The 19,306-nt window shown below is 36.9% G+C and overlaps 1 protein-coding gene across 8 annotated transcripts in view; it reads right to left on the bottom strand.

Moving 5' to 3' along the window:
- Positions 1 to 19,306, bottom strand: part of DLC1 (DLC1 Rho GTPase activating protein) — a 566,624-nt gene that overhangs the window by 323,767 nt on the left and 223,551 nt on the right. For 7 of the 8 annotated variants that reach the window (XM_086703318.1, XM_086703319.1, XM_086703316.1 and 4 more), the window contains one exon: positions 3,059 to 3,208. The exons of the other annotated variant lie outside the window; for it this stretch is intronic. In XM_086703318.1, coding sequence (XP_086559444.1) covers positions 3,059 to 3,208 — 150 coding nt within the window. The remainder of the gene's footprint in view (positions 1 to 3,058; positions 3,209 to 19,306) is intronic. 8 annotated transcript variants of the gene reach the window in all.

Here is a 19,306-nt window from a genome sequence, read left to right as displayed (position 1 = left end):
GCTGTTATAATCCCCTTATTCCCTGGTGCAATTATCAAAAGAAATGGAAAGTGTCTGTGGAAAAAATTTTGATGATGAGAGACTTTTAAAATTAGCTTTGGGGCGCCTGGGTGGCGCAGTCGGTTGAGCGTCCGACTTCAGCCAGGTCACGATCTCGCGGTCCGGGAGTTCGAGCCCCGCGTCGGGCTCTGGGCTGATGGCTCAGAGCCTGGAGCCTGTTTCCGATTCTGTGTCTCCCTCTCTCTCTGGCCCTCCCCCGTTCATGCTCTGTCTCTCTCTGTCCCCAAAAAAATAAATAAACCTTGAAAAAAAAAATTTAAAAAAAAATTAGCTTTAAATACCAAGGAACAGAAATAAAGAACAAGGGATGACCTAGAAAAATATAAAGACCAAAAAGATGTTTTTGTCTCTGAGGGCTTCAGGCTATGTCTTATTCATCTTTAGACCAGTGCCTGGTGTGAGTACATGGGAGAAGGAAAGAGAATAACACAGTATAGATACGTGCTCTGTGCCAGATCTGTGCAATACATCTTAATATATGTTCTCTCATTTACTCCTTCCAACTAGCCATTAGATAGAAAATAATATTGCCTTTTTTTTTTTTACATGAACCTAAAGTTGAGAAATCACATAGTTTTCTTATATTCTTAGATATTCAGTTGTGGAGCTGGTATTTGAATGCAGGTCTGTAAATCCCAAAGTTCATAAGGTTTCTATTGTATTAATTTGCCTATTCCAAGTATTTATTGAGCTGAACACTTAGAAATGGATCTCAGTTTATAGAATCAACCATCCTCAGCAATGGTGGTTGTATTCCAGGAGACAGTGCATGCAATATAAAATCTGGTTTATACTTTAAATGGAGGCTGAAGATGTAGATGTAGGCAAATCCTAAAATTATCACCCGAATTTGTCCCTGTTTGTGTTTTGCCTTTACCACTGAACAAAGATACATGTCTATCAGATAAGAGCTGCCTTTCTTTCTGAGATGGAGACAATAATACAGAGATGGGTTGGTTTTTTTTCCCCTAAATACATGGGGATTGAGGAAAGTTCAGTATAGATGGAGAGTATAGGGGAGAAATTAAAAAAGACAGGGAGATATTAACAATTCCCATCAGACATCTTCTAAAGAGAAAATGTATTCTATGGCAAAGAAGTACTAAGAAATGCCTCTTGTTGAAAAATATGGTTATTTCTATTTTTATTTTTTAAATTTATTTTAAGAAAGAGAGAGGAAACTGGGGGAGGAGCATGGGGAGAGAGAGGGAGAAGGAGGGAGAGAGAATCCCTAGCAGGTTTCACACCGCCAGCATGGATCCCGATGCGGGGCTCAAACTCATGAACCATGAGATCATGACCTGAGCTGACATCAGAGGCTTAACTGACTGAGCCACCCAGGCACCCTGGGTTATTTCTGTTTTTAAAAATGATATTAATGAGTATAAAGATTCTACACACTTTTCATATGTAAAAAAGATTAAAACACCCCTTCTTATTGGTCTTCAGGTTACTTTGATATTAGTTTTTCCATTGGGATCCTGTCCTACTAAAGTATGTACAAGACACTATAGCAGCACCAGAGAAGGGGTAATTGATTCTTTCTGGAAAGACAGAAGAAGCTTAGGGCAATATTTCACTGTAAAGAAAATTTGAGATGAATACTAAAGGGTAAGAAATGATTATCCAGAAGATCACAGACAAAAACGAAAATTTCATTCTACTGGCTTTAAGTTGAAGTATCTAATTTATTTCTCTCTCTCCTTCCTTCCCCTTCCTTCATTCCTTCCTCTCCCTCTCTACGTCAATCTATCATCTATCATTTGCTTAAGCTATAGGATTCCCAATATGGTCAGCTAGAGAACGCAGTGTGGTGTAGCGGTTAAATGGCATGGCTTGAGATGAAGATTCGCTGGGTACGTACTCCAGCTTTGACGCATATAATTACTAACTTCTCTGTCTTTCACTCATTTGAAAAATGTGAGGAATGAATGTGCTAATATGCATAAATCATTTAAAATCATACCTAGCATATACCAAGGTTAGTTATCATTTTAATTTGTTCATTTACTTCAAAATATTCTGCCCCATCATCAGAGTTAAGTCTTGAATCACTTCAGAATCAATGATAGAGCTATACTAATTAGAGAATTTGATGCAGAATAGCTCCATTTTGGTAGCTGCTCCAATTTATGTATAGGATTTTACACCCTTTTGATCTTAGGTAAATATATAATCTCTTGACTTAATGTATTGATTATTGCATAGCAAAAGTAACAGATTAATTGAAAAGGGATTTATGGCTTAATTATAAGCAAATCTACCATCACATTTGCTAGATCTGTACAAACTAAGCCATTTAATATAGAGTAAATATGTAAAGTGCATACTCAGTCCTGGAATCTGCCTTTCAAATTTTATTTTGAATGTCAGAATCTCAGAGGAGTGTCTGTCTTATAAGAAATTAATGCAGTGTAGAATGAAACTCTCACCTCTGTCCTATTCACTGTATTTCATGGAGTGAATTTTAGAGTGTTCTCAAGTTAATCTCATATAAATTATTTCTTGTAGTATGCCGGGTTAGTCCAGCATCCATTCATCCACTCACCATCTACCCAAACATCCATGCATGCGTGTGTGCATGCAGCAAATATTTAAGCATCTCCTACGTGCAATGTAAATTTGTGAAATATTAGAAAAAAAATATTAAACGAGACAGACATAGCATTGCTAATGGTGCTCATAGGATGTCAGAGAAGACTGATAATGAGAGAAACAACTACAATAAAGATGATTTGATCTCTATGAAACATAATTTCCCCAGGTGACTCTCTTTCTTGTCTAGCTCATAATAACCGTTTCCTTTTTAAGCACACTTCTCTTTTAAATAATATTGCACGAAGCCCAGAATTATTTGAGCGATCTTTGTGGAACAGTATCAGGGCCACATTTAGGTAGGTAGTGCTACCATCAGAGGTGTTTCATTTGCAAGAGGCACTGTGTGAAATAAAGAGGTAACATTCTCATGGGAAAAGAAGTGAAAAAGAGGAAAGCTCACAGGAACGTGCCGCCGCAGGTTTGTTGGTGTGCCGGATGGAGAGGAGCTGGTGCTGAGGGCATTCTCAATGTCCTGATCAAGTTGGTCCAGTTTCATAATTAGCAGCACCATGGAGTCTAGCCGCGCCCTATCTCGATCTTCTCTTATTTCCTGAGGAACAGAACATGTTGTTACTAAATCTGAAAGGGCATTTCTTGGAAAGAATAAAAAGTTCCCTGTTCTTCAATGTGACAAAAAGGACACTGAATAATAGGCAGCCTTCTACTCAAGGGGGAAAGGAAGTTCTATTCTGTATCATCAATGGGCTCTTCATTGGGAAGATGCTGACCTACTGCCAAAGAAGCATTTTACTTGAATTTTAAATATACATCTTCTGGCAAAAAGTGAAATGAAAAAGAAGTATAACATCAGTGAGTACTGATACATATTTACTACTTTTCTGTGGACTATTCTTGGGAAAAATTAGATGTTACTCTTTTCATGGTATAAATCAATTATGACATACTAATAACTGTTGGTGGTTAGGCATTTAAGGATCCATACAATATTTTTGGAAGAATATTTCTGAGTATAGGAAAAAAATGGGAAAATAATCAAAGGCGGCAGGATTCAGTCTGTACAGTGGGCAAGTTGCTTTGTTTGTTTTGTTGTATTTTGTTTTGTTTTTGCATGGCGCCATTTACCTACTGCTGCTTCAAGCTATATCACTGTCAATATTTCTTTTCAAGCTTCTTTTTTTTCACATTAAAAAAAAGCCCCCATAACTGTATATATTTTTGTAAATGATCATGGTTACTTATCCTGAATTCTTTATAATATTGAGATATATTTATGGAAATACTATTGCTTACAGGAATAACTAAACCTTCTCATTGACCATAGAGAGTCATTTCCACATGACTGTTTACTATTCTTGCATATTCAAATCATGTCAATTAGTATTAGGAATTTCCCAGATTCCCTGTGGGCTGTGCAAGGTATCAAGGTTGGATAGGGCATTGGGTTGGGAAAAAAAGGCCATGGAAAGCACAGTAAGGTTCTTTAGAAGCAAAATCTACTGAGACATGTAATAGACTCAGCGCTAGCCCTTTGGAAGAAAACTATCATGTGTAACTCATGTTGCTATCTTCTCATCTGTCTTTGATATTTACCTCGGTGAAATCAGCTTTGAAAGGAACACGAGTGGGGACCTCAAAGGGAAAATATATCACAACAGAAGCCTGAGGGATGTGGGTACAAGGGAGCAGGTGATGGTATTGGAAGTGAATCAGACATTTTATTTTGTTTTGGCATTTTTTAATCCCCTAAATTCTCTAGCCTTCATTAGGAGGGAACCCCAAAGAACAGGGACTAACTAGGGTAAATTTCATGGATTAATCAAATTTCATGATTAATCAAATTCTATACAAGTCTCTGTACCCCCAATAGCTAGAGCATTATTTCCCAGATGTCAAACAGTTGGCCTATTAAAGTGTTCAAAGAATCATTAATTAGGGTAACATTCGTAAATTATTTGGGTAAGATGAACCTGTGTTTGGTTTAGCAGACTAACATCAAATTGAAAGAGCTAGTCCTATTTCCATAAAGACATCCGGTTTGAGAATAAGTTAAGAATTTTTTTTGAGTTGTATTACTTACTTCAGAATACTATGCTGTGATTATTACTTAAATTTCCTTTCATTGTCCCTGCTGTCTACAACATGTAATGAGGCTCTGACACAATTACAGGCTCTTGTCATCATAAAGTTTTATGTTTTATGCTTGAGAGTATCCAGGATATTTGCAAACAGACTTGAACCTTACTATATATCATATCCTTCACTGCCACAGAACTTTGTTATAGTCAAAAGAGCATTACAGTAGAATCCTGCTTCTACCTTAAAATGAAGTCCTGGAAATATTGGAGATTATTCTAAATTTAATTCTCTTCTAAATACCCAAAACATGGAAAACCTGACTGAAAGAAGACTCAAAGTCCTCTTAATTACTTCTCCAATGTATTTGCTTGTATAATTTCCTTCTTTTTAAAACCAAAGTTGTGTTTGGCAAGATAATGTTCTTTGCATCTCTACATCCACATATGTTTTTTCTGTGTGATTTTAATTTCCCAGTTATAACATCCTCAAGCACAAAAATTATGTTTTTCTACCTGGCAGATGAGACAAGTTATACATTGCACATGCAATATGTTTTCAGGAATAATATTAATGAAATCAATAGGAGCCAGTGAAATAACAGCTCCCAAAGCCTTAGAAAGTATATCTTGATATTTTTCCAGCTACTAAGTTAATGTTGGATAAAGCAGTATGTCCTGGGTTGTCCTAGACCTACCAGCAGTGGTCTCAGAAACAATTTGTCTTTGAATTAACTGGATGCTGAGATTGTGCTTTAAAAACATTTTTAAATCCATGGGCTGAGCATCAAATTATTTCAAATGCTCTGCCAAAAGGAATAAAACCAAACGGCCTTGGTCTACAATATTCCTTTAGAGAAATAAGCCTATTGATTTCGCCTTCCTTCCTGGATGCTTCCTTATTCACTATCTATTACATTCAGCATCAAGTGTCAAGTACACAGACCAGTATCCTGTGTTATACATCCATAAAACCTCACAAAATAGAGTGGACTACAAATCAGATGCTTTGGATAAATTTTATTGTCTTTGTTTTTAAAGCCCCAGATATTAATATTTAACAGTTCTAACCTTTCATATGTCCATGGCTAAACTCCAGCAAATAGCTCATGCCTGAAAATAGAGCTGCGTATTTGCAGGTTTTGGCTAGGTTGACTTCTTCAGTGAAGCTTTTATTTCATGCTGTCTCCATAGTCCACGAAGAGAACCTTCTTTAATAAGTAAAGCTGCCTATTAATGAAGTTCTCAACATTTCAGTACCTTAACCCCTTCAAATCAAGGCCAAGATGCTAAATTCTCTCCCCTCCCGTCTTTCCTTCCTTCTTTCCTGCAGTCATAGCTGTTCTGGGCCAAGCACCATTAAAGGGACAAAATAGTCACAAGTGGATAAGAGATTTAAAAATTCCTGCTTTCTTGAATATTATAGTCAACCATGAGAAGACACAACAAAAGTTAACAAATTCATAAGTAGGATGGTTTCATACAGGAACAAGTGTAAGAAGCAAATAAATTGGGTAAGAATCTACACAGTCACTGAAGGGGGTGTCCCACTTTGTATAGAGTGGTTGGAAAATAGTTTTCTGTGGTTGGAAAATAGAGCTAAATCATGATGGGGAGAAAAAGAATGGGGTAGAAGAGAGATACGAAGATGAAGATGGAGATGGAGAGAGACAGCAAGTGAGAGAGAAAGGGAGAGAGAAAGAGAGAGAGAGAAAGGAAGACAGAAAGAAAGGAAGAAAAATGAAAGGCAAAGAAAAAAAGGGGAAGGGAAGGGAAGGGAAGGGAAGGGAAGGGAAGGGAAGGGAAGGGAAGGGAAGGGAAGGGAAGGGAAGGGAAAGAAGAAGAGGAAGAAGGAAGGAGGAGAACTGGGAAAATAGTACTGCACACATCTTGGATGCTAGACTGGAATGAGCTGGATGAATAAGAGGATCAGATAAAAGGTGGGGGACACCAGGAAGGGAAGTGAGAGTGAAAGCAATGAATACTAGAACAATGTACAGGTGAATATGAACAGGAGCCAAAATATATTTTGTCATGAAGGTCACTGTAAAGGTCAAATTTATTCCTTACAGTGGGGCCACTGGCAGGATGTAAGCACATGAGTGATTTCCTGTGTATTTTACTTTTAGGATCCTCACCACATATTGACAATCAAACATTTTTGGAACCTCATGCTACTTTACCCCCAGCAAAGTCAAATGGCTAATTCATACTAAATAGTTCAAATTAACCTAGGATTATTTTCTAGTCCTAGTCCTTTTTTTTTTCCCCCTGAAGTCTGAATTGGACCCACATTATGGTAATTATAAGGAAATAACAAATTGAAGAGTACATCTATCTTGATGAGCACTGAATAATATATGGCATTGTTGAATCCCTATATGGTACACCTGAAACTAATATAACACTGTGTGTTAACTACACTAGAATTAAAAAAATGATATGCTTTTACAACGTGGCCATAAATATTTTGAGATCGAAGTGAAAAAGAAGACACTGTCTGAGGAAGCTGTTTCTTGGAAGCAGGGAGTGGTATGTTAGTAAATGTTTAGAAACTAGATACCAAATGAAACAAAAGTCCTCATGTGTAGCATGTGCCACTTTTTCTGTGACGTAAATATTGTCATAGCTGGTTTCAAGCTACCAACAAGACATTATTGAACTCAGAACAGGAAGAGATGCCACCAGTTTGCTCTTGTGAGCTTATGCGAGCTGGTGCATATTTGTGCCAACACATAGTAGGAGTGGGATCAGTAGGATGGAGAGACATGCTCAGAATTTGATTCAAATAGAAGCATTGCTAGTTAAATCGACAGTTGTAATTATGGCTTAGTCAACATAATAACATACTGAAATAATGTATTTTATTTATTTAATGCATTTATTTTCCTTAACTTTTGCTCTTGTTGCCCAGGTAGAGTTCAGTATAAATTGTTGACTGAAATTTAGTGTTCTTCTGGAGACTTCTTTTTTCCTAGAAGCAGCTCATGTATCTGCCTTCTTTGCACTATCCATTATTTATGTTTGTAAAATCCCTTAAAATTCATTATAATTAACATATCTTCATATGTGTATTTTCACTTAAATAGGTCAAACAGGGGTGCCTGGGTGACTCAGTCAGTTGAGTGTCTGACTTCTGCTCAGTCATGATCTCGTGGTTCATGAGTTTGAGGCCCACATTGGGCTCTGTGCTAACAGCTCAGAGCCAAGAGCCTGCTTCAGATTCTGTGTCTTCCTCTCTCTCTGTCCCTCCCCCACTCATACTCTGTTTCCTCTCTCTCATAAATAAATATTTAAAAAAATAATTAAAAAATAAGTCAAAACATATTTGAGTAACTCATTATGTACTTGGGTACTTTCTCCAAAATTAAGACTTTAGAAATCTAGAGCTCTAGGATCATGGCTATTGGTTCCACGGTGTTCTGACTTTGCAGCTGTAGAGTTTTAAATCCAGATCACTTTTCCATCGACAGACTTAATAGAGTAGAGCCCATCTCTCCCCACTCCTTGCCTTGGTCTTTTTCCAATACTCCATTTTGCTTCCCTTTCATGGATGCAATTTCTAATTCAATGCCTATTAGGCATCATTTATTCTCTCCTTAACTACTGCAACCTGTTTTTCATTCCTTCTAATATACAGAAACTATGTTTTGGAAGAGTAGCGATAACCACAATTAAATGCAAGAAACTTTTGCATCTAGACAAGTCCTTGTACGTTTTTAACAGTCTTCACGATGTTTATTGGCCATCTCCTGTGTCCTATGCACTGTTCCCTAGGAAGCTACCTATTTCATACTTGTGCAGTTGTAAGGTTGAGAATTCTGCCTTCCTTTAACTTCCCAGTTTCTCCCTCCAAAAACAGACAGCATAAAGTAGTGTCTATTCCATGAAAGAGCCTTTCAAATATTTGAAGAACTACGTTGTGCCCATTTTCTTCCTTTTCTAGTCCCTAGATGAATCTAGGGACTCAGTCCCCTAATGATTTCTCACACGACATGTTTTCAAATCCTCGTTAGTTCTATTTGCCCTTCTCTGAATATGACATAATTCTGTCATTGACCCAATTAATAGTCAGTGCCGAAAATTAAATATATTACTCTACACGTTCTCAGACCAGGGCAGAGTAGGCAAGTATTTCCCCATGTTCTATATACCCTCTCTAACACAGCCTAAGAATTAAGTGCCTGTTTAGAACATGAATAGGCTATTCTTAATAGGATTGCATGATTTGCTTTTTTAATGAGGAAAAACTATTTAGTTGCCTGTGAGCTGACCTTGAGTCAATGGTGTGATATATGTCTCCTTTTCCCAATATCTGCCTGTGTAGCACTAAGAACAGAAACATCCTGTTGTCGAGAGACTGTAACCAGCTGTTGTCAAGGTACAGATAATATATATCACAGTTGTCGAAGAAATTTCCAGTTGTATTTCTTTCAGAAACACGTCAGTGGATGCTTAGGCAAATTTGGAGAGAAACTTCTATTCAATTCGATTTGTTGTCAAAAGCCTAATATGGCCAACCGCATGGTTTTCATTGGAAAATCTTAAAGATGTTCCTTATTTACTCCCAAGAGCTATTTAGCCCCTGAGCAGTGAAGTCATTTGGGTCACAATGGGATCTGGGGGAGATACACAGGGTTTTTAGGGGGTCATTCTCTCCAGGTCTCTGAAAAGGAATTCGTTGAACAGGAGACTCCACTACCTTCTTTCCTTCTATCTGGGGAAGAGAATTCCAAGCTTCCTCTTTCCCAGATGCTCTTTATTGAGCAACACAGGACACAGCACACACACACGGAGTGGGGAGGAGGTGAAGATTACCAGACACTCTACAGATTGTGAAGTACAGAGAAAAGGATGCCTCCCCTAGAGACGCAGGGGCACTGTTTTCCTAATGCCAAGCATTTGGAAGAAAACCAAAAAAATGCAGTAAACCACCTGAATGCTTCCAAATAGTGGACATTTGGCTCAGCAAATATAGCACTGCCTGAATGTTCTGCTTGTCAATGAGTTGTGGCATCACATAGACAGCCATAATAAATTAAAGGCGAGGCCAGGAATAGAACTAAGACTTCCTGATTCATAACCCAAGGTTCTGGCCCCTACACTGTCTTTGATTCCATACGCATCTTACTGGCATTCTGGGCTGGTAATACTCCTTGTTCACCCGTAATAGAAAGGGACCTTTTAGCAAAAGACTTGGCCCGACTTCATTCTGAATTATTTGATCTGAGGCCAGCTGGATTAGTATGAAATCTCCTATTAGTGTTATACATTTCATCTGAAAATAAATTCCTCACTCTAGACTTTCCTTTCTTAAAATAATATCCTGCTTGAAGAACCAGAAAGTTATTCATTTTTTTTTCTTCAGAAGCAGTGAAGATTTTTATCTGAATAGCTAGTCAGGGGCTAAAGATAATATAACTATCCTATGTTAGAATTTCTAGGCAAGTTAAACAAGTCAACCTTAATTTTTATACTGGTGCATTTCAAGATGAAATTTATGTGGATTAGGTAATAAAACAAACCAGTAATTATCTCCGATTTCCCAGATACAGTCTGTTCAACCACAAAATCTTTGCATGTTATCTTAATAGTAACATGTGCCAATATCATTTTAGTATCAGATGATAGAGGGTGATCTAATACCCTCATTCAAAGTTACTACAAGGAATCTTTGAACTGGTATGTAAATTGTGGCTTTTTAGTGTTTACCTTCACTTCCTATGTTATCTCCTTCCATTTACAAAGCATGGTGAAGAAAACGGGTTCCTCCTTAGCTTGATTTTTAAATTCCAGTGAGGTTTCAAATAGAGCATTTTTAAACTGGGACTTCTGTAAATTGCTTACAGAGTCTCCTGCATAGACTCAAAGGATATCTCTGCAGCTGGTCCTAAGGAGTGCTCAGAAGTGGCAGATGTGAGTCAGGGACAGAATTGTGTGGGCAGAAATTCTTCTCTATTCCAGGGAAATCTGAGGATGACTTCCTCCACTAGGTTTAAAGGTCCATTTTGGGGAGTGCGATATGATTTCTACTTAAATAATTTGGTAGGCATTCTGGAACCAGTGTTTACTTTAAGTGGTAAAATTGGGAGACTGACTTTCATGGTCACTTAACACATTTTATAGACACAAAGTCAACTTTTGTGGGTTATTTATTCTGTATCATCATTCCTACCTGATGTCTGCAAATCTCTGCAGTTTTTGTTACTTTGGCTTTTTTGTTTTGTTTTGTTTGTTTTACAATTCTCAGTAGCTCTGTCCTTGGGCTCAGATGTTAAAGGAGGCAGGACTTTTCCTGATGTGAAAACGTGAGAAAAACATCTACTTACATTAAAATTCCATCAACTGTTTTCAGGAATATTATGATGGTCTTTTTTAGGTGTGGATAACAAAGAAAGACAAAAGTAAAAATTTCTTCCTCTTCCATAAACATTTATATGACTTAATTTAGAAAAAAGTCTTGCATTGAACCTGGCTTCTGTTAAATTTTCTAGTTTTACCTCTCACATTCTTTCTGATAATTCCCAGTGTTCCCCAATGTCAATCATTTTGAGGACTACTGCTACATTATTCTTAATATTTTTCTTTAATTGGATTCATTTTTACAGGTAGATAAAAATTTAAATATATGAATGCTATATAATATATAAGTAATAATTTTATTTTTTATAAAGTATATTAAACTATACAATTATCAAAATCAACCATACTATGTGATATAATCTTACATAAACCACTGTACTATATTTTAGAAAATGCTCAGTTAGAAGCCCAGAACTTCTTTTAGTTTCTCAAATATGTCATGTTGTCTCTCTCTCTCATTGCAACAAGGATTACTATATGTAGCAAATAAAAATATAGGATACCCAATTACATTTGAATTTCAGATAAATAATTTTTTTGTGTGTAAGTATATCCCAAATATTGCACAGGATATACTTATACTAAGACATTTTATGTTGTTTATCTGAAATTCAAATGGAACTGGGGATCCTAAATTTTATCTGGCAACTGTATTTGGACCCATGTAATAATGTTTCTTAGACTTAACATACTTCTCCCCTGACTGGGTACATCAGAGGAAATCTTTGGTTTCAAGTATCATGTGGCTCCAATGGAGAGGTTTCTATACAAGGTTGTTTCCTTGAATGAATGAACAGTAATTGCCTTCTAGGTTTAGTTATACAATTTCAAAGAATAGGAATTTCCTTTTCTCAGTGTTCTATTTAGTGTTATAATCCTAGGCAAATCTAAGACTTCTCATTTTGATTTTTCTTCAGCAACAAAATAAAGTCTGAAAAGCGCATGAGGCAGATCTTTTTAGAATTGCAAATTCACTTCAATTGTTAATATTTTGTATGAAATTTTCTAGAAATGAGTAAATCAGATTGAATTTTTTTACCACTGTATAGGTTTTCACAACTCGCACGTGCAGTGTGGTTGTGGCTTTTTTTTGACACTAATGAGCCTTTACAGTGAAAAATTATGGGAACTACTTGTCTAGCTCCATCCTCTCATTTTTTTCTGATAAGTTACTTTAGCAAATTTAAGACTTTCCCAAGCTACAAACTGATAGTGTCAATGGCTACTTGGGAAACAAGAAGCAAAGATGAAATCAAGAGACGCTGAATTTCCAATTCTTCCATTAACCTAAGTCTTGTAAATCCTTTGTTTTATTCTACAGGTGACCTAATACAAATGATCTGAAAGATCTGGGAAGAATACATATAGATTAAAAAACTGACTTAGTTACATATGAGTGGCATCTTCTTATTGTTACTAATCTACAAATTTAGAAGCTAAATCATCTTACTGATGATTTGTTCCTTTCCTTCTCCTTCCCTCCCTCCCCTTTCTTTTTCTTTCCCTTCCTTTTTTCCTTTGTTCTTTCTTTCCTTCCTTCTGTCTCTCTTTCTGTCTTTTTATTTGTCAACAGTTTATCAGTGGTTCTCAAATATGACTGTGCATCAGAACCATCTGAAGAACTTGTCAAAACACAGACTGATTCAGTAGATCCTTGATGGGACGGAGCATCTGCGTTTTTTTTTTTTTTTTGAAATTTATTGTCATTGGTTTCCATACAACACCCAGTGCTCATCCGAAAAGGTGCCCTCCTCAATACCCATCACCCACCCTCCCCTCCCTCCCACCCCCATCAACCCTCAGTTCGTTCTCAGTTTTTAAGAGTCTCTTAGCATCTGCATTTTTTTTTTTTTTACAAGTTCCTGAATAACGCTGTTGCTGCTGTATGGAGGGGTAGACTTTAAGAACCTCTGAACCACATGTTAGAGTAATAGTTCTCTGCAGTGGCTGATTATAAGTATACTTGTAGAGCTTTGAAAACTTCCACATCTAAGGCACCATCCACCGAATTTGGAAGATGTAGGGTTGGGCCAACCTAGTGTGATTTTAAAGAATTCAACAGATATATTCAAAGCATAGCGAGGGTTAAGGAACACTAAAATAAATTATAATTGTAATAGATTACAGAGAAAGCTAGTCCATGGTTTCTGACCCCCCCCCAAAAATAGCATAATCAGAATAGATTTTTATCTACAGTGGTCCCACAATAAGAAATCCATTAGACCTTTATATTGATAGAATAATAAAAAATACAACAAATGTCAAAAAAGGTATTTATAACATTCAAAACCTATTTTTTTTAATTTAATGTTTATTTATTTTTGAGAGAGAGAGAGAGACAGAGCATGAGTAGTGGAGGAGCAGAGCGAGAGGGAAGCACAGGATCCAAAGCAGGCTCCAGGCTCCCAGCTGTCAGCACAGAGCCCAACGTGGGGCTCGAACCCACGAACCGTGAGATCAGGACCTGAGCCAAAGTCGGATGCTTAACTGACTGAGCCACACAGCTGCCCCTCAAAACCTATTTTAAATCACTTGTTAGTGGTTTAATAAACAGAAAAACAACAAAACTCTCTCAGATAGCAAGGATTTAAAAGGCCATATTCTTAACTTGATTAAGAGTATCAGGCAATTAGACTAAGTTTTAAGTACAGAGGTGGAATTTTAGAAACACTTCTATAATACTAAGAAAAAGTAAGAATACTCATTATCACTCATTTTATTCAACGCTTTGATTAGGGTTCTGGCCGAAGAAACGAAACAACAAACAGCAACAACAACAAAAAACCCCCAGAGTTGATTATATTACAAAGGAAGAGAATTTGTGCCTTAAAAATCCCAGAGAATCAATTGAAACAAATAAAAGAATTCAGTTCAAGAAGGAAAAACACAGGAACATTCTTGTCCATTTAAAAAATGGAATAGAAAAAAATCACAGTGACAACAAAGACTAAAATATCCAGAAGAAACTGAACAAGAAATAATGAAGATTTTCATGGAGAAAATTTAAAGTGTCACCAAAGGATTTAAAAGAAGACTAAACAAATGGAGAGACACATAATTGCTCTGGATAGAAAAATTCCTTCTAAGACATTTTAAAGCAAATTTGTTATGTATATTGTCTGTTTCCCTTCTAGAATTTAGTTGTCATTGCCTGTTTTGTTCAATGATAACAACCCAAGAATCTAGAATGGTCGCCAGCACATAATCATCATACAATCAATGTTTGTTGAGTGAATGAATGAATGAATGAAATGTTAATTGTCTTTCAATTAAATTTTTAACCCAAGTAGTCTGACCCAAAACTCCCATGGGATTTTTTTAAAATGAAACTTGAAAAGCTGGTTTTTAAAAAAACAAAAAGAACTGGGGCCCATTATTAAGCATTTCATGCACGTTAGTCTCCCCGATCATTCTGAAAGTCTGCATGAGAGGAGATGGGGCCTCTGGCTTCGCTGGAACCACTGAGGTATACCTAGCAGAGAATGACTGTAGCGGAACTCAAAAGTATTTTTAGATTAATTAACAGTTGCCTACTAAGTCCCAGTCTTTCATGAATATCTAGACAATATTATCAATCTATAAGAGCCAGTTTCTACAGAAAGAAAGCATGAACAGCTGCTATGGAACTTTCCCTTTTCTTTTTAATTGAAGAGAACTTTCCGGATGCACTGATTGGAGAATGTGTTGGCAGCATGGTAGGTCATTATTTGTGTCCTTACAAGACTTAGTAGAAACTCAAAAACGTCTTTGTGGTATATTGCTTCTGAGGGAAAGGGACATTTGAAAAATAGCCTTTTGCTTCCAAAATGTTGAGGTTACTCATCCTCCAATCCCCTGAGATCATTAAGACCTGTTTGTTTGCCTTTCTCTTGTGCATAAGGAAACCAAACAATGCTTTCTTTTTTCCCAATATGGTAATAATTCTTAACCCAAATTTCTGCCTGGGGAATCTCTCCAGCACACTGAAGAAAAATTTTTCTTTATCTATATATCTTGTTTGTTCTCCATATAAACTATGTACCCATAAAAGCGACCAATACGTTTCTGTGGCTTTTAATTCAAATAGTTTAATTCCATAATATATGAGTCTCCTGTGGCGTTCACTTGTACCTATTTCCACAATGAGTAGGATTTCTTTGGCTATCATTTGAATAAACACAAATAAAAATGTGACTGATAAAGATTGTGAGCTAGAGAGCTTAAGAACATTAAATAGCATTTTAAAATGGGATTTGGTTTCCTTCAAAAACATTTTAAAGTGTACACATAGAATACACATGTAATGAGGGTTACACAAATGATTAAAAGTAACTTTCTGTGTTTTCAAAAGGTGAGGTTAAGACAATACAATATCACTCTTTTCAGAAGCCCAAGGTAGATGGAACAGTACTTAGTGCTAAATCTCCGTTATTTTCATGGTGGAGAAATGGAACAGACCACAAAAAAATAATTTAGAGCTGGGGAGTGCTTAGATGTTGTGTAGCTTTTTAAACAATGAAAAAACTGTCTAAGGTTAGTAATATCAAGAGACAATTATCTCAGTAGATTTTGACTGCTGGAGAAGGTAGACAGCAAGGAAAACAACACATGGTTCCTGCATATTATAGCGGACAAAAGGGGATTTTGGCAACCGTAAATCTCTTCCTTTTTGGGTAGTTAACTTACTCTCGGGGCAAATTTGGGCCATCTCTCTTTTTTTGTCCCCGGTTTCAGAGAGGGGTCTGAATAAGGTTGTTGTGTGTGTGTGTGTGTTTTTTTTTTTCCTTATTTAGTGAGCAACTATTAGGTCAATTAACACTACGTTGTGTATAAGAGATAAAATAAACCCGCCCTTCTTTTAAGAAGTTTATATTACATCTAGTAGAATGCCATGCAAACAAGTAACCAAAACAAAAAGGAATGACTGAGTTTAGTGCTAGAGTAAAAACAAAAAACAAAAAACAGAAGAGAGAGAGAGAGAGGGAGATTGTTATTGGATCATATGGGGTGAGCGTCACAGAGGACAATTAAACTGAGTCTTGAAAATGAGTAAGAATGGGAAGGACTGAAGGCATGAAGTTCAAGGTGTGCTGGGAACAGGACATGAAACATGTTAATAAAATAGGCTTGGATCTGATTGAATTGAGGGTGGTATGAGCTTAATGCTGGCTAAAGCCTTGTGCAAAGCACAATAAAGAATATAAACGCCAACACTCATAAAAAGCTGTTTACCTGAATTGACCTGCCTTGAGCTGCCTGTCCCTTGAGCTTACCATGCATGTGTCTATCTATTTTTCTCTCTTCACCCACCAACTCCCCCTTTCCAGGCCTTTATTATGATACTGTTATAAGGACAATAACTGTACTTTTATAAAAACATATTGAAAATTAAAAAAGAGGGGTGCCTGGGTGGCTCAGTCGGTTGAGCGTCCGACTTCGGATCAGGTCATGATCTCGCGGTCTGTGAGTTCGAGCCCCGTGTCAGGCTCTGTGCTGACAGCTCAGAGCCTAGAGCCTGCTTAGGATTCTTTGCCTCCCTCTCTCTCTGCCCGCCCCCCCCACTCACATTCTGTCTCTCTCTCAAAAATAAACATTAAAAAAATTAAAAAAGACAAATGAGCCCTTTATGCTCCCTTTGCAATCTCTACTGCCCCTGTAGAGTCACCCCCGTATAGATTCTCAGGTGGCACCATATTTCTTCTATTTGTTTCAAGGTGAACCTAACTTTGCTGCTGAAGCAATCTGCAGCTGTAGACACATTTTATAAGTTGGTGAAGAGGATCCTCTGCTACGTCAGTAAAGTTTTACCTCACTGTTCTTTGTGGCCAATCTACTGAGTCCTAGTATAAAACAGTAAGAATAATATATTTTTACATGTGCCAAGCGAATGGGCATTTCTTATACATTCTGTGACTACTTAATCAAAATTTCATTTCCACACCATTTCTGCTTTGGTGTGCGGCATTATTCAAGTTGATTAAATTCTATTCAAATTGTATTCAACCACAAATGTTTGCTGATGACTGAAAGGTCAAATACATGAGAAAGCACAGATCTTAAGAGTACGACCTGTCACCATTACTAATAAAGTAATTCAAAGTACATGTGCTACTGAGAGCAAGTTAAAGGAAGAACTGGATGTTTTTACTCTAAACGTCTCCTTGTGGATTGAAAGTGTTCATCCATTACAGACTCAGAAAGTCCAACCAAGGGGAAAATAAGAATTATGATCTCATTATTTTTAAGATTCTGTTATTTGCTCAGAAAAATATAACCCAGATGTAAATTTTACTATAGCTATAAAATGGGAAGTAAATTAAATAATCCTAAGAAATGTCTATATTTTATTTAATAGGAAATTAAGGGGATATTTCCTTTTGCTATTGAAAATAGAAACACAGAAATCCTCTTCTGACAGATAGTTCTCATGAACTTTGGAAATTAAAACAAAAGAAAAAACTCAAAAACTCATTGTCTCACCCGGAAAAAAATTAACAGTAATGGCAAAAAAAAAAAAACCAAAAAAAACCCCACATCAGATCTTTGTTATTTGCCTTAAGATATTTCTCGTACTTGGGGCGCCTGGGTGGCTCAGTTGGTTAAGCATCCGACTTTGGCTCAGGTCACGATCTCGCAGTCTGTGAGTTCAAGTCCCGCGTCAGGCTCTGTGCTGACCGCTCAGAGCCTGGAGCCTGTTTCGGATTCTGTGTCTCCCTCTCTCTGACCCTCCCCCGTTCATGCTCTGTCTCTCTCTGTCTCAAAAATAAATAAACGTTAAAAAAAATTAAAAAAAAAAGATATTTCTCGTACTTAGTCAGAAATTAGTTTTTAGCAGAATGGACCTGCTTTTGAACAAGTCTGTATAACAACCTCCGTATTTAGTAACACAATGCACCTATGGGTACTGAATTTAAATGGCTATAAATATGGTAACATGCATTAACTGCTAAATTTTGTGAGAGTGAGTAGTGAGAATTGTACAAATTTTCTCACATACCACGTCTCTAGGAATATTGTCTTAAAAGCCTTCTAAGCATTTAGAATATGCTTCTTTCCACTTCCTGGAACACAACGTGCAGCAAAGGAAGAGGGTTAGGAAGAAAGGGTCACTATCTCTAAGGGAAATATGTAAGCACCACAGATGCAGGAATCAAACTGCTGTTTCCCACAAACTCCACAGCTCCTCTTGAGCACAGGAAAGGGAAGAAAGATCCTCTAAAAAAATTAGCCACATGTTAGTATTGAAACGTTGCCAGGAACACAGACAGCCCTAGAGGGTTTGTTTCAAATCAATATTGATGGAGTCGTGTGGTGGGTCAAGAGAATGGCACATCTTGCTCTCAGAGTTCACGGGACTGAGTATTTTTATTCAGCCAAAGAGGAAGACTCAGAAAACAAACAAACAGCAGTGGGAACGATACCAGCAACACTAACAGTCCGACATTTTTAGATTCATGTGTAGTGAGAAAGGGGTTCACTACCTCAATCAATCTTTCACTTAATGAAACTCCTGGGAGGCACAGGAGCTGTGTTTGGGCAGAAGGTGACATGGGGTATCACAAAGTCCTCCTAGTGAATGAAGCTGTTGTGTGCTCCTGAAATTTCGGCAATATTGGGTCAGTTTCATTATTATACCATGTTGAAGCAAAAATATGCCACATTACCATGGTCAAAGTGATTGTAGTTTAACGTATATAAAGTGAAAACAAACTTATCCTCTTAAAAAACACCTAAAAACAATTTCTACCCCCTTCTTTGAATGGACTGATTTGATTGTATTCAAATTGAACAGCCGTCCATGCTTAATATTCCAGGTAATTATTAATAGTCAATTTTTTTCATAAAGAAATTATGGCTATTATGTATAAAAACATCTAGCATAAAGCTGACAAGGAGTAGACACTTCACAAATGCCTCCCTTCTCTTCTGAGCCTCCAGAGCATTCTCTAAATTGCATATTGCTATAGAGATGTGAAAGGTTTTGTTTAGTAGTATTATCAAGAATTGCAGTGGTAATGGCAAACCGATATTTTTTAGTTATCTGAATACTTGTTTATTTTACTTTATTTTATTTTATTTTATTTTATTTTATTTTATTTTACTTTACTTTTAAATGTTTATTTATTTTTGAGACAGAGAGAGACAGAGCATGAGCAGGGAAGGGGCAGAGAGAGAGGGAGACACAGAATGTGAAACAGGCTCCAGGCTCTGTGCTGTCAGCACAGAGCCCGTCGCAGGGCTCGAACTCACGAACTGTGAGATCATGACCTGAG

This window comes from Puma concolor, chromosome B1 (assembly GCF_028749965.1).
Source record: "Puma concolor isolate L17-30 chromosome B1, mPumCon1.1.hap2, whole genome shotgun sequence".
Lineage (NCBI taxonomy): Eukaryota > Metazoa > Chordata > Mammalia > Carnivora > Felidae > Puma > Puma concolor.
Note: the sequence above shows the minus strand (reverse complement) of the source record. Positions and strands in the feature narration are given on the sequence as shown.